The following is a 15,583-nucleotide window of genomic DNA, read 5'->3' as shown; positions in this document are numbered from 1 at the left end:
TAAATTTAACATAATGCAGTCACTGTCTCCCCAGAGCACCTGAGCAAACGCTCAGACTCCAGTGAAATCAAAGTATGTGCTGACAAACTTCGAATCAGAGCTGCAAAACACACTCTCCTTAATTTACACCAACCATTCATACCAGTGTGAATACCTGTGTTGTCGGAATTAACAAGCAGGTGAACACCCAAGCCAAGGCTGTGGTTCCCAAGATGTCTTACTAATTACCATGGCTGTGATTTAATGTTATTTATTTATTAGACTCCATTATATTCCGTAGCTCAGTTAGTTCACAACAAAAACCTGAAATGTTGGGAGTCATGATCCATCGTCCTGGCACCATGATATTAAATCTTTCCTGAGAGGGATTTTATTTTAATTATAAGGTAGGTACTAAAGCTTCATTAATTTATATTACAGAGCTAATTGCAGGCCTCTGCCTTTTTTATTTTCTTTTAGCAACAGAAGTTCTTGAACCAGTGCTCATTCTGCTATGAGGGAAAATTCTGCAGGAATTACACAGGAGGCAATGGGTGAATTGACTAAATCTGCAAAATTTCCCGCTAAACGGTTGAAGGAGAATTCTGTTTAGGTTGAAAAGAATGTTTTTAAGGAATTCTAAAAGGAAGAATGCCAGCTTTAATTCTGATTTTTGTCATCAACTAAACATGGCCCCAAATTTGTAGAACTGAGTGAGTTTGAGCTCGGGGGAACACGGCCCTGGGTGTTCAGGGCCTTAGTGCTGCAGTGATTCAAAACCACTTTGTTTTCATTGTGACTGTTTTCAAACTTGCAGTATGTTTGTTTTTCAGATTTTTGGATGGCTCTCAAAACAGCCTGAACAAAATACCGGGTTCCAGAGATTCCCAAACTTAGGTGAGTCACAGTCCTTGAGAACGCCCCATGTATGCTGAGCGCTCTTTCAAATATTATTGTTGTTTCCAAGTTTGACTTCATTTGTGTGTGCAATTTTTTTTATCAGGGATGTAGAGACAAATCAGCATTTGTCCAAAGCAGCCTGTAATTTGGGGGTTCTGGTGGGGGTCTGGCAGTGTGTTTGTGTTTCTGGCAGTGCCCAGTTCCCACAGCTCTGTGTTTTGTGCTGGGCTTGACCAGCAATTCAATGGTCTCCCCTTTTATAAAAGCAGCCTCTGAGGTGTTTTGAGCTGGAAATGCAAAATCGGTGTACGTGAGGGCTTGGGAGGCTTGTTCCGAGGAGTTTGTGGCGGTGCTGGGTTTGCAGGATGAGCTCATGGATCTCCAAGTGAAAATCTGGATTAGCAAGCTCTACCCAGCCCGAGAAGAAAAGAAAACGTTTGCACAAACATCTGTGCAGGGAAACTGATGACTTTCACAAGATCCTAAATAGATTGTACTGACTCAATTATCCCAGTCCTGGAGTTAAGTACAGCTGAGACTGTAACTGGGACCCGGCGAGCTAAAAAGGAGCCTCCATCCTTCCCGAGCCAGCGGGAGCTGTGCCAAGCTGGGCTCGGCTGGAAGCCTTTCTTTGTGGATCTTGCTGGCTGTCAGTGTGAAAGGTGGATGGAGGCTAAAAATGGCTCAGGAGCACGGCTGGTGTATGCAGGGAATAGCAATGAGAACAGGGTGAAATCAGAGCCTCGGACGCCGTGGAAAAGCATCCAAGGGGGGCGGAAAATGGGCAGCAAACAGGTCCTGTGGTTAGTGCTGCACGAGGAGGGAGTGAGGAAGGGGGTGGGGGGGAAATCCCAAAAGCAAAGGGCAAGCTAGGGGGAAATGCCCAGAAGGACACGAAGGGAAGATGCCCTGAGGGACATGAAGGGGAGATACTTGAGTGATATGATGTATCGGGAAAAGGTTTTTCATCCAGAGGATGGCTGAGCACTGGAACAGGTTCCCAGGGGAATTGGTTGTGGGCCCCAAAGCTGCCAGAGCTCCAGGAGGCTTTGGACAACGCTCTGAGGGGCAGGGTGGGATTGTTGGGGTGTCTGTGCAAGGCCGGGAGTTCCGCTGGATGATCCTTGTGGGTCCCTTCTAGATCAGGATATTCCGTAATCCTTGGAGGTCAGGGAGTGCTTGGACAGTGTTGAGATTTGGTGACTGAGGGGACTCTTTGCATTGCCCTGTACGGGGGGCCAGGAGTTGGGAAGGACCCACAAGGATCATCCAGCCCCAAGTTGGATTATTCTGTGACCCCGGTGGGTCCCTTCGAAGTCGGGGTACTCCACGAAGGGTGGCGCGCCTGTGGGGCGGAGGACAGCGGCTCCTCGGGGTGGAGGGGGCAGCATCTCCCGGCCATGTGAGCGTGGAGGGGCGGCGGGCGGGCATTGCCGCCGCGAGGGGCGGCCCGGCCGCCATGAGGAGAGGGGCGGGCTGGCGGAGCCATGAGGAGAGGGGCGGGCGGGCGAAGGGGGCTGCCATGGCGGCACCGCCCTCCCTCCTGAGGGCGGTCCGGTTCCCGCCCTGCGCTGACGTCACCCGCAGCTCGGCCGGCGCCATTTTGGACGCTCCTCGCCGGGGGGGCCGGAGCGGGGCCGCCCCAGCCCCGCCGCGGCCGCGCCGCCGCCGCCGCCTCCTCCTCCTTTACCGCCTCCTCCTCCTCCTCCTCCATCCGCCGCCATCGCCGCCCGCCGCCGCCGCCCGCCCCGCGCCGCCCGCCCCGCCGGCACCGCCCGCGCCGCCCGGCCCCGCCGCCGCCGCTATCGCCAGCACAACATGGCAGGTAAGGGCAGCCCGGCCCCCCATGGCTCGGGGGGGCTCGCCCCGCTGCCTCCCTCCCTCCCTCACTCCCCTCCCGCTCCTGCCCGCGCCTTCCTGCTGCTTTCTCATTTTTTTTTAATTATTATTTTTTTTTTTAAATAATTCTCTCTTCTGGGAATTCGTGCTTTTTGCTCCCACCCACCCCTCCTGTCTCGAGGTGGTGTTGGGGGGGTGGGAAAGGCACGGAAGGTGGGAGGGGGGAGCGGTGTGGGTTTTTTTTTTTTTTTTTTTTGGAGTTGAGGAGCTCGCGGGCAGGGTGGGTCTGTGCCGTGGACTCACCGGAATGGTTTGGGTTGGAAGGGACCTGAGAGCTCCTCCAGTTTCCCTGCCCTGGGCAGGGGCACCTTCCACCCGACCAGGTCGCTCCAACCTGGCCTTGGCCACTTCCAGGGATGGGGCTTCTCTGGGCAACCTGTGCCAGGGCCTGCCCGCCCTCCCAGGGCAGAATTCCTCCCCCACATCCCACCCAACCCTGCCCCCTTTCCATCTGCAGCCGTTCCCCCGTGCCCTGTCGCTACATGCTCTTGTAAGTAGTTTCCCCCTCCAGGCTTTTGGGGCTGCTGTTGGGGTTTATTCCCCAGTTTTCAGGGCTGTGCTGCTGTGCACGGGGAGCTCCCAGGCGCAGGCGGTGGCCAGGGGACAGTCGCACCCTCTGAGCATCTGCAAACGCGACTAAAATTGGGTACAGGGTGTAATTAAGTAACACAGGTCTCCTGTGGTGTCTTTTTTTTTTTTCCTATTTTTTTTTTCCTCGTTCCTTCCCGTTCTCCCTCCCCATTCTGCATCCCGAAGTGCTGCTGGTAGCTTAGAAGTGTGGATGCAGAAGGTGTTTCTCCCCTCTTTACTTTTCCTTCATTTGGAAATGTATTCATCCCCCTCCTCTGCACATGAATTGTCTTTTCAGCGCTTGGCATGTGGAGGAGCAGAGCATGGGAGGCTCTGGGAGGTTTTGTGCCTTGCCTTTTTCCCCCCCTACACCATATGCACATGCTCCACCCTCCTCTTGCTGTTTTAGTCGAGGATTGGGGGGGGCAAGTGCCAACTTGGTTCAAGTAAATTGCATGGAAAAGAGAATTTCAGCCTGAAGTAGCAGGAGCGGTCATTTATTTTATTTTATTTTATTTTTTTTCCTTCCAAGCTGTCCCCTTTAAGTGCTTCCATGGTGCCAGCTGCTGAATGACAAATGAAGAGGTTGGCGGGGGGAAGAGGAAGGAAAATGGGTTGTGGGATTTTTGGGAAAAAAAAAAAAAAAAAAAAAAAGGCATTTTGCCATTTCTTACACAAATGGGTGCTGTTACTTGCCTTCACCTTCTCGAGTTATGCATCTATAACCCTTCAGGGAAGAATTTTAGGCAAGCAAAAAATGCAGACTGCACCCCTCTATTCCAGCACTTCTCATTCTGAGAGACTCGGTCTCTTCTGGAAAGATTATTTTTGGGCTTCTGATTTCCTTCTCTTTGACTTCTTTTTTTTTTTTTTTCTTTCCCCTCCTGCTCTCTGAACTTAGGAAGAAGTCTCTCCTGTATTCTTTGTTATCCCCAAAGCCCTCCCAGAGCTCTGGATTAATGTGGAAATGCCATCTGTTGCTCAGCCGGTTCGAGTTGTGTGTGTGTGCAGGAAAAGTTCCATTTTGACAGCGGCTTTCGGGTGGGGGAAGGAGAAAAAAAAAAAAAAAAAAAAAAAAAAAAAAAAAAAAAAAAAAAAAAGGCAGGAAAAAAAAAAAAAAAAGCCGAGCGAGACAAGCCCATTTCTGTCTCTTCCTGTATGTCCTCAGCCCTGCAGTGATTTGCTCGGAACGAAATGCAAAAGAAATGGGTGGTGATTTTGGTGTGTGTTTTTTGGTGGCAGGGTTCAAATGAATCACTGCCTTCCGCCGAGGCAGTAATGTTCCTGAAGTTTTCTCTCCGATCCGTTTTCTATGGTAGTAGAACTCGTTCCCATCCCATTGCTTGTTTGCTTTTTCTGCTCGGATTTGCTGCTTTTTTTTTTTTTTTTTTTTTTTTTTTTTTTTTTTTTTTTTTTTTTTTTTTTTTTTTTTTTTATTGTTATTATTTTTCCCAGGCTGGTAATTGCTTTGGTTACCTCTGCGAAGAGACTCTAAAAAAAATGTGGTAAAATTCTTTTTCTTTAGCCTTTAGCGTGTAGGTTCGGTGAGAGGAGGAAGTGAATCTTGTGCTTGGGTTTCGTGTCGAGGGGGGGGAGGTTGGAATTTTCCGAAAATGTACAGCTCTGATGGTTTATATTTACATTTGTTTATTATATTTAAAGTTGTTTGTGTGTGTGTGTGTGTGTTTAGAGAGTTCTGCTAAAGTAGGAAGAAGGTTCCTGTGAAATCCGTGCTGTTTAAATTCAGAGCTGGTTGGTTCTCGGTGGCGAGAGGAGCTTTCCCCCTGCCTGCGCTCCCCTGTTTTCCACAACCCCTCGCGTTGAAGGCTGACAAAAACAATCTCCGAAGGGAAAAGGTGGGGAGGGTGGCTGTGATTGTGCTCTGCCGAGGAAGTGGGCGTGCTCAGGCTCCCAAATGTGCTCTCTGCAACCATTGTGTGCGCGCCGGGGCTGCGCTGGGGGGGCTCAGCTTTTGAATTGTTCCTTTCTTTTTTTTTTTTTTTTTTCTTTATTTAGGAGCTGGAGGAGGAAATGACATTCAGTGGTGTTTTTCTCAGGTGAAAGGCGCTGTAGATGATGATGTAGCAGAAGGTAAGAGCCATGTTTTCTGCTGTTTTCTGACTTTTTTAACTGCTTGAGGGGGGAGATGTGGATGCAATCAGTGAATATTCGGCTGGAGCAAAGCAAACAGATGCTTAATCTGCATTCCCATACCCACAGTCAGGATTAAACTGTGGTTTGAGAGCCCCGTCCTGCACACTTGTAAAAAAGTTCAGGCTTCCTAACTATTTTTGCTGGAATTGTTTTCCAAGATTGTTAAGATTTTTCTGCCACTCAGCTCTTGGTTTGTGTTTTGTTTTTTTTTTTTTTATCCTAATCTGCAAAATGGGGAATGTGATACTTGCATTCCACAGGGAGGTGTCGTGAGAATTAATTAATAATTGTTCTCTTTGAAGATCTAAGTACTAGATAAAGTAATTTTCCCAATCTTTCCAGCCCCTATTAACCAGGAGAGGAATAAATGTGAACATTCTTGTGTGCTTGCCTGTTGCAGAAAGAGTGGGTTTGTGTTTGAAATGAGAGTGGAGATTGTCTAAAACTTTTCTGAGCTGGCAGTGACAAGTGTCATCTTACACTAAGATGGCTGCCTCTGATTGTCCCTGCAAAAACTCTGCTGGTTATTTGCTTTCCCTTGGATTTGGGATCGTTGGAGGAGTGCTCCTTTCCTCTGTGCTGGAGAGCAAAACCTCCTCTGTGATCTTTTCTTTGAGGGAAGTGCCTCTGAATTTCTGTGGCCACAAAGCCTTGTCTGCACGAGGCAGCCTGTAAGATCAGGAGTTAAAATGTTTCTTTTGCAAGCAGTTGGCCTTGTCACTTATGTAATTCCTGGTGTTTTTTTTTTTTTTTTCTTTTTTTACATATCTTGAATGCTCTGACTTACAAGTGAGATTAATGTTATATTTAGAAAAGCAGTAACTACAGTTTCCATTATTTCCCCATTTGACATGTGGTTCAAATTAGCTTCCAAAGGCCAAAAAAAAAATAAGACCAGTATAAACATGAGTGACTTGTTTTTATTTATTAACAGCAGCATGTGGCAAACAATGCACTGTCAAAGGCTGCTGTCGTTTGCAAGATGAAAGATGGTTTTTGGAAACAAGAGTTGTTTTGGTAACAACTCCAAATTTAATTTCAAATCCTTCAGGAAGCAGTTTTTAAAGCTTGAACTCAAAACTCCTCTTAAATGTGGTGTAATTTTTTTTTTCTTGTCAGACTTTAAATTCTGTAACCTTTGCTTTATTTACATATCAAACTAAATCCTTAATTAAATACAAATACTGAAGAAGTTTGTGGTTGCGTGGCAGGCGCTTGCAAACAGTTCTTTGTTAAAACAGACATGTTGACATGCACGTAATAATAATGAACTCCTGCAGAGAAAAGTGGCTTTCACAGGGCTCTGGAAATGCAGAAGTGAGGAAACAGCCCGTCCTGAACTTCCTGAACCGCTTGGAAGGGTTGCGCTTGTTGTTACGAAAGGTGCCTCCTGACAGGTCGGGAGCTGCACCGGGACTGCTGCACTCACAGGGGTGGGGTTCAGCGAGGCCTGGGAAGGAATTCAGGAGCTTGGTTTGCAAAGCCTGGGCACAATGTCCAGCTTGGATTTTTAGGGACCAGGGACCTTTCTGAGTTCAGGACCCAAAGGGCAGTTTTGTTTTGTTTTGTTGTCGTCACACCTGACTTAGGGTGAGCCTGAAGATACAAACCTTAATATGCTGCAAGACCTTCTAAAACTGAACTGCCTGGACAGAGGTCCCAAATATTATTGTATCATTGGTGTTATACTTGCCTGTGATTAATTTGTTGACATTCTCTCCTCTTCCTGTGGGTTTGGCTCCCGCAATCCACGCTGGAAGTCGTTGGAAGCAGCTCTTTTGAGTTGTTCTGCTTCATAGAGTCTGTTGGAAGGGTCCATCATGCATCAAGCTGGTTGCATTTTTAACTTTTATTGGCTTTATTTCTGGCTTTAAGGTTCACTTCTGTGACACAGAGCCGTGGGTGTTCTTGCGCAAATGGGAGCAGCAGCTTCTGGTCCTTGAGTTGATGGTGGGTCCAAGGGCAGACTGAGGACCTCTTTTCCCTCTCTGTCTGCCTTTCCATCTACTTTCTTGTGGCATCCCTGGGGTGAAAGCTGAAGGAAATGTGGCTGTCTCAAGCTCTGATATCAGAGTGTTTAACCACTGTGGTCTGCCAGTGAACAGGTTTGCACTCCAGTCATGTCTGTGGTGAGGAGGGTACCAATCTGGGTATGGGAGCACCGGGGTGTGTAGTTCTCTGGGCTTTTGAGTGGCTTTAGAGCTCAGATTTTAAACCCCCAAAATGCTGCAGCTTCACTGAAAACAAACCTGAGCTGCGACTGCCCTGGAAACCAACCCGAAAGAAACGGGAGTTTCGCTTTCTCTTCCCTTCCCTTTGGTAAATCAGTGTTGCAATATTTACACTTAAACTAAGCTAAAGGCAGAGTTAACCAGCAAAACTGCAGCATTTCGTGGCATCAGTCAGCAGGGTGCAAACCCAGTGGTGTTGCCTATTAAAACAGGCCAATGGGGAACAACATTTTGGAGAGTAACACTTTTAATCCAGTAACAGTGGCGGCTGCTGTAAAAAGCTTGTCAAGAATGCTGCTGTTTAAGTCCTGGTGTGTTGTTTAAGGTCAGCTCTGACCTGCAGCCTCCACATCACATGGATAACCTGTAATTCCGTGGATACTTTAGGCCAGAGTGGCTGGCTGTTGTTACAGAGTCAATATTTGATGGCTTTGGTGGCTGAAACATGAACTCTGTGATACAGAGTTTTTAATTTTCCGGCTCTCCCAGCGCTGGGTGATGGATGGATGTGACAGGGAAGGGAGAGGAGGAGAAACTGTGACTAAAGCTTGGGGAAAGGTGGCAGTGGAGCTGTGTCTGGGGCCTGCCTGGGTCACTGCTGTGGCACAGCTCTTCTGAGCAGGAACATGAATGTGAGGAGCAGAACTGGCCTCTCTTCCCTTGGTATGTGTGGAATTTATCCTTGGCTCTTGGCTGTGGCCTGGCCCTGTCAGGTCACAGTTAAGCACAGAAAGCAGGTTATAAATTGGAATTTCAGTGCCAACTCCGTTATAAGTGGGATCCTTAATTTTGAGTGGTGGCAGGAGTTTACCTTTTTGTGATTTAACAGCCCACTGTATGAGGGCAAAGGTTGGAGTTGGTGCTGCCTCTGTTTCTGAAATCGTTTTCCTCCCTTTTTAATTTCATATTTGTCTTGCTGAAACCCAATCCTACAACATACCCGTGTTCAACTGGTTCCATGTACTCGGGAGAATCCAGAGCCAGGACACTGGACCAGGCAGGACTTCTCCAGTGGAGACCATGGAGTGATTGTTGGTGATAAGTTCAACCACCAGTTCATCAGAAGTGTCTCTAAAGCACAGATTTCTTTCTTCTATGCCATCACAGTTTCAGTACAAGGAAGACTTAATTGTCCAGAAGTACTTGGTTGTTTTCTTAGTGCACAGTAGCAACTGCAGTTGGGAACAACTAAAAGTTGTGAGTTTAAACTGTCTCTAAACTAGACTCTTGCCTAATGGAGTGAGTTTGTACTTCAGAACAAATTAAGGCAGATTTGTTTAATGGCTTGGCAGAAGGAAGGGAGTCAAGCTGCTGTATCTAAATGTTCTTTCAGGTGTAATTCAGAGATATGTAAAAGTCTGATAGTCCAGGTCCAAGGCTGGGAGCCAGGAACTTACATTCTAAGCTTTAAACCTGAGTAATTACTGGTCATCTTTCACAAGCTGTTTAACTATTTCGTGCCCAGAATGTCTTTGAAAGAAGAACCTGAATATTTGCTGTGGGGTGCTGATTACTACCTTAATTTTGAAGTCTGATGCTTAACCGTTCTGTGCTGCTTTGTTAATAACCTGTGACTTGCTTCATGTTCCCTCTTTTCGAGGCAAAACAGACCAAATCCCTTGTTCAGGAATGCTTTCAGTGTTTGGTTCTAGGTGTGTTCCATCTGTCAAGTGCAGTTTGATATTTATATTTGACAGACTTCAAAACTGCAGAGCAGGACTGGGAACTGTTGTTGCTTCAGCACTGGTAGTTTGTCTTCAGTACATGAGAAATGCTATCTCTGAGTAAGGAAAACTGAAGCCAGGAATGAGGAGTGCTGTAAAAAAAAAGGCAATTTACCACGATCTGGGCTTTTTTTAATGGGGATTGATGGAATGGCAATTCTCAGAAAAGAAGTGACAGCGTGAAGTTGTGATAATATTGCTGAGGAAAGATTGGGATGTAGTTGTGGGAGGGAAGCTAATTTGGGGTTTTGAGGGCTGTGGTGATGCTCTGTAACATCAGGTACAAGGAGCAAGGACTTACTAGTAGTTTGAAATAGGCTGTAGATGAATAAAAAGCCCCCTGGTTATAGTCCTGAGTTCTGTATAGTCCTATAGTTCTGTATTCCTGAGTCTGCTTCTGTATTTTAGCTCTTTTATCTCCAGCTGTTTGCAGAATGACTGTCTGTATCTAGAGAGAGAAATGGGCTACTGTGTTCTAGGAACTGCTGCTCTGGATGGACTAGGGTGTGCATTTAGAGTGGCAAGTCCCCCAAAACAAAGAGCATTTAGCAAACAGATAAATAGTCCGTGGCTGTTCAGCTCCCCAGGAGTGATTCACTCCTCTCTCTGGAATGGCTTTGGGAGTTGGGGCACTTCAGCTTGTCAGTCAGGCTGCCCAGTGCTGTTCTGGTTGTTCTGCGAGGCTTTGCTGCTCTTGGAATCTTAAATGAGTTGGAAAGAGGAGTGAGGGGTTTGTGTTGCGAACACAAGGTGTTTCATCAATCAGCCTGTCCTCAGGAGCAGTCCTGCCTGGTTACAGCTCTGGAGCAGCTTTGGGGCCCTTCCTGCCCTTCCCTTTTTAAGGTGCAACCTAAACGGTGCTGGCTGGGGCATTCCCACCCTAGGAATGGCTTTCTGTGGTAGCTGGAGCTTCTCAGATTGGGTGTTGGGAGGGACTGAAATGAAACCCAAACTCGCAGCGCTGAGGGAAGAATTAAGAGCTGGCTGTTCCTGCCTGTACTGCCTGCCTGCCTTTTCCCCCCCTCCCCTTCTTTCTGTTCTCTCCTGACTTGCCTATTTAGGCCACAGCTACATGTTTGGCAGCATTTCTGCTTAAAGAGGCGCTCCTTCCCACCCTGCTGGCACGGGGTGCTCACGTCACTGCACACTGAACTTGTTTGGGAAGCTGATCCAGCTGAAAAATTCGTAAAATCGGCCTTTTTGACGGGATTATTTTCAGGCCGAGCTGAACCCTGGTGTGATTCTCGAGAGCTTTGCGTGTGCCTACACCAGCAGAGAGTGGAGGGTGAGCAAGTGGCTCCAAGGGACACGGGGAGCTCTGCAAGAGGGTTGGTGTCTTTACAGGACTTGCTGTCCAGTCAGCACAAGCCCCCCATCTGTGCGTGCTGTGCTGCTACCAATGGTAAAATCAGCTGCTGAGGAGGACTTTAAACTTTTGCTGCTGGAGATAGCACATGTTCAAAGTATGTATCTGAAGGCCAGCAATAAAATACTGTTACAGTAACAGCATTATTCTAAGTGACAGATATTTTTTTAGTACTGGTGGAGAGGTTTTCTGCTGTGGCCACGCAGGCAGAAATGAGGTTTGCTTAGTGTTTAGTGGCTCTGTTAGTAAAACCAGCTTGCTAATGTCAGCCCAGTGGAGTTTCTTTGAAGTTGCTGTAGAAAATAATGCCACTTAAATGGGAGATGGATTATTACTGATTGCTTGACTGTAAAGCACTTTAAAAGCTAATCTGACAAATGATAATCTTCTCTTATCGGTGTCTTATCAGCCTTAATATGATTTGAAAAATGGATCCCTTGTTTGGGGTTTGGCCTTCACCTAAAACTGGTGTGTATTGTCTTGCATTAAACGCTGTAGAATTAGGCTGCCTTTGTTTTAGCTGCTGTTTAAGTGTGCAGGCAATTAAATCTGCTGTGAGCTGTGCCTCTCGCAGCAAAAACACCAATTACTGGTGGTACCACGGTAAAGCTCCCGTTTGTTCTTTCATCTGTGGGCAACGCTGTGCTCCCAGAGTAACTGCATTATATAAGATGTTTTAATACCTGCCTCGAGGGTGTTTTGCAGGCATTTTTTTCCATGTTTTCAGTGCTCTGTAGTATGCAGTGCCATAGCTGTGGCTGCAGCAGCGTTTCTAGTGCAGAGTGAAAAGTTTAGCAGAACAAGTCAGTGCTCAGCCATCACGTGAAAGGGGGCTTTGCACTTTTTAAAGGAGTGATTGAAAGGGATGAAAAGCCTTGGCTTAGGTACATGTTCAGGTTGTGAATGTGAACCGTGTCCCAATGAAATGGAAAGCAGATAAATGCAGGAAGTATTTATTGATCCAAACCAATTTGGAATAATCCCTTTCAAGAAGGTCTTGCAGTCAAAATAACCGTGTCAGGACAGTTTTCTGGGTTTCAAGCTTGAGTGGAACATATTTAATTACAGCTTGGTTACGTTGCTGTGGCTCAGTTGTGCTCTCCCAACGTGCCCCAGCTAAATATTACTTTTGTAGGGTCAGTGTGTCAGTCAGCTGGGAATAGAAAGGCCATGGTCGTTCTTGTATGCCTTGGAAAACGGGGGAGAGCCTAAAAACGAGTCTTATCTTCAGAGATAAAGTATTGATACCTTGATAATGATTCGATACCTTGTGTGTGTTCACTTGCTGATGGTTTTTGCAGCAGGATTTCCTGGGGTGGATGTTCTGGTTCTCACTTTCTGGCTCCTTAGGCCTGCTTTGGGCAGTGTGGTGGTACATCAGGACGCTCTTGCCTCTTTTTCTGTAGTGACTGGAAGCTTTGGGGTCATTAATTTGCCTTCAAAACGAAGCACCCCCATCAGGGTGCTGCTGTGGGGGGAGTTGATATTCCTGAGCACAATTATTTGTGGCTTCTGTGCACGACTAATCCAGTGACCAGCAGCAGGAGTGGCTGGAAGCTGCTCCCTTCCCTCTCCTGAGTTATCACTCTTTTGTGGAGCACTGGAGGAGAAGTTATTCCTTTGGTCAGCCATTCTTTGTCCCAGTGTGTTTTCCTCTCAGTGATCCCCCAGTGATAACACGGGGAAGAAAAGCAGCATATTTAGGTCACACGTGAAAGCCCCGAGGGGGCTCTGCTCGCGTCTTAATTCGGGAAGAAAATTTTAGGGTTTAAAAAAGAGTCGTGTTGTGAGGAAGATCGGTTTCCCCAGCTATACAGAATGCATTTTGGTGTGGAAATGTTTCTCTTTGCGTTTTTCAACTGCAGTCCTTAAATTAATGCTGTGGGAATAACGCGATCTCCAAACACACACACACGCTTGGCACGGTGGTTTTGAGGACGTGAGGAAAGATAATTGCATATATTCAGGAACAGTTAAGGTAATTGAGACTTTGTGTTATAGTTGCTTGTTTAAATACAGGCTAATTTCTAATATATTCTTGCCTGTTGAATCCCAGTAACTTCCTACCAAGTTAAAAAGATTTAAATCTCATTGTCCCAGGGGATGGGGGGGAGATTGATGGAAAACTAGAAATGGAGATAACTGGAAGGAAACATCCAGAGTTGTTTCCCCTGGAAGGCCACCAAGTCGTTTTAACCTCTCCCTGCTTTACTTGCCCTGTCAGGGACTATTATGCCTGTTTCCTAAGGTGTAATTCCAAAGCTTCTGGTAGTTTTTTAAGGATCTTTGAGATCCTTGCAGGGCAGTAATACTACTTAATACTCTCTATCTTGTTCTCAGCTGTTATACAACTCTTCCAAAATCCAAAGAAAAGGCCCTAATCTATAAATAGAGGTGGTGAGAGATTTAAAATAAGCCACTTAAAAATAAAAGTTGGTATTTTGCTCAGATCAGTAGACTATATATATATATATAATTTTAAGAGGTGTCTGCCTTAGAGTTGTCAAGCTTCCATTTTGCATCATTCAGAGAAGTGAGTGTCAGGAATCTCGAAAGTCCAGGCCAGAAATTAACATTGGCCTCTTTAATAATGATTTTTTTTTTTTTTTTTTTTAAGAAGCTGAGGCATGTATGCCTGGGCCAGAATAGAAACACAGGAAAACCCTTGCCAAGTGGGATACAAAAAAGAAGAAAAGGGAAGATTTTTTCTTTAAGGCTCCAAGAGCCACTGAAGGTGCATTAAGTATTAAAATGAACTGCTGAGTGAGTGAGTGACCATAGTGAGGGGACTAATCAGAGATTTTTTTTCTTCTACACTCACTTAATAGAACTGTGTGTTTATCTCTGCTGGAGACTTCAGTTGTACTTGTGACCTTCACAGGCGCTGTGCTGCCGGCAAGCTGCCCGAAATTCAGCTGGTGAGCGTCCCTCCCTCCCTCCCTCCTCCCCTTCCTCCTCCCCTCCCTCCCCGCCCTTATGGCAGGGCAGAGGCATTTCTCTTTGCATTTTCCTTGCTGAGGAGGAGGAGGAGGCACTTCCTACACTGTCCCAGGTACAAGGGTCCTCCTGCGTTCTGCACAGGAAAATGCTAATTATAAAAAGCATTCTATTTTTCTGTGATACCAGTGCTGATTTTTAACTTGCAGGGGTATGTTTTGGAACGGCTTCAGCGAGAAGAGCAAATCAAATGAGGCTATTCCAGTGCTCTGCAGCTTTCTCAGTGACAAGAAAGGCATTGCCTGGAGGCTTCTGTTCTGTACATGCAAAACAATGGGCCCAGTGTGTTATTTCCAAATATATTGTTATTTGCAAACAGAACACCAACCCCTGGCTGCTCTGTGCCGTGCAGCCTATTGAAATTCTGGCTGTGATTCCAGCCGAGATTTTTCCATAAATAGCTCTGTACTACTTGGGAACACAAACAAACCCTGAGAAGATCCGAGGTGAGGGGCTGTGCAGCCTGTGATTAGTGTGGACTTGGGGTAGAGACATTCTGGATGTGAGGAATGTTTTCTGTAGGGTGAATGTTTTCTGTGGGGGCTGCCAGCAGGAACTGAGAAATTAATGATTACCAATCCCATTAGTTGCAAGGACTCGTGAATCACCTGTATTGAGCACAGCACAAAAAGGAATAGAAGCAGGTAGGTTTTCTTTTTAGTATAGAAATTTATTTTTTTAAAAAATAAAACTTGCTAGTTAAGGACTCTTAAGCATTAGGTTATGCTTTAAGTAACTACAGCTTGAAGTAAAAATGATTTATTCTTTGAATGAACAGGTATCTAAATTAAGCATCCTTTTAAAATTTTTACTGATTGGATGTTTATGTGAATTAATACCCAGCCTGTTCTGTCGTGCAGGTCTCTCAGTGCTCTGTATGTGAACACCCTCTTGAGTAAGTAATTCAGGGGCATCTTTTTCCTGTCGTACAGTCTTGAGGAGAAACATTCTATGAATTAATTAAGGAAGAGGTGAATAAATACTTGTGTGCCTTGCCTGGATCACAGGGCTGCTTTTCTGCTGGGCCTGTTGCTCACAAACATTTTTGAACAAAGCAGAAATCCCCCTTTAAAGTTAATCAAAATGCACAAAAATAACTTTGGCATTTGTGAAATCCCTGCTCTGAGTGGAGACTCTCCAGTGTCCTCAGCCCCTGGTTATCCCTCCTTCTTGGTGGGAACAGCTCAACTGCTGATACTTCTCCTTTTTAAGTCCAATGGTGTTCTGAGCTTGTTGAGATTTTTTTTATTTATTTATTTTATTTCCAGAACATTCTTTTTCATTCCTTGTAGGCACATTGAGAGCAGCTCCCTAAGAAAATGGAAGTATAAATAAAAGCAGCCAAGCAATCCAGCAAAGCACTTCTGCTGCCGAGGGGTAACGAGCCTGGGTTTGGAAAACAGATCCACTGCTCACATATTTATCCCAGGGAGAAGAAATAAAGCTTTAAAGCTTGAGCAAAACCCGAGTCAAATTCTTTTAATGTGTTTTGGGAAAGCCTCGTCCTCCCTGTAACCTGCATTTTTCAAAGCCTGGCTTAGGAGAATTATGGAGCACTTGGGATAAATGTGGAGGAGCCTGCTGGGACTTAGCTCTGGGGGGTACAGGTTTTCCAGGGAGCAGTGGCTGCAGATGGAGTTTGTGGTCTCCTGAATCTTTATTAGGATGTCCTTTATCTCCAGGTCAGCAGGAACATTTTCGAGAGCTTCAGCGTGGCAGTGCTGCTCTCCCCAAACAGACATTTAATTTCTCTGGTTAACAAA

At 46.0% G+C, this 15,583-nt stretch overlaps 1 protein-coding gene across 1 annotated transcript in view; it reads left to right on the top strand.

The window, feature by feature from the left end:
- Positions 1-2,595: 2,595 nt before the first annotated feature.
- The window catches only part of PPP2R2A (protein phosphatase 2 regulatory subunit Balpha), a 29,793-nt gene continuing 16,805 nt past the window's right edge, over positions 2,596-15,583 (top strand). Inside the window, exons 1-2 of the mRNA XM_027908166.1 lie at positions 2,596-2,704; positions 5,365-5,439. Of these exons, the coding sequence (XP_027763967.1) occupies positions 2,698-2,704; positions 5,365-5,439 (82 nt within the window). The 5' untranslated portion in view covers positions 2,596-2,697. The remainder of the gene's footprint in view (positions 2,705-5,364; positions 5,440-15,583) is intronic.

This window comes from Empidonax traillii, unplaced genomic scaffold (genome assembly GCF_003031625.1).
Source record: "Empidonax traillii isolate 1590-97213 ecotype Southwest subspecies unplaced genomic scaffold, ASM303162v1 scaffold1636:size80652, whole genome shotgun sequence".
Lineage (NCBI taxonomy): Eukaryota > Metazoa > Chordata > Aves > Passeriformes > Tyrannidae > Empidonax > Empidonax traillii.
This window is presented reverse-complemented; position numbering and strand designations above follow the sequence as displayed.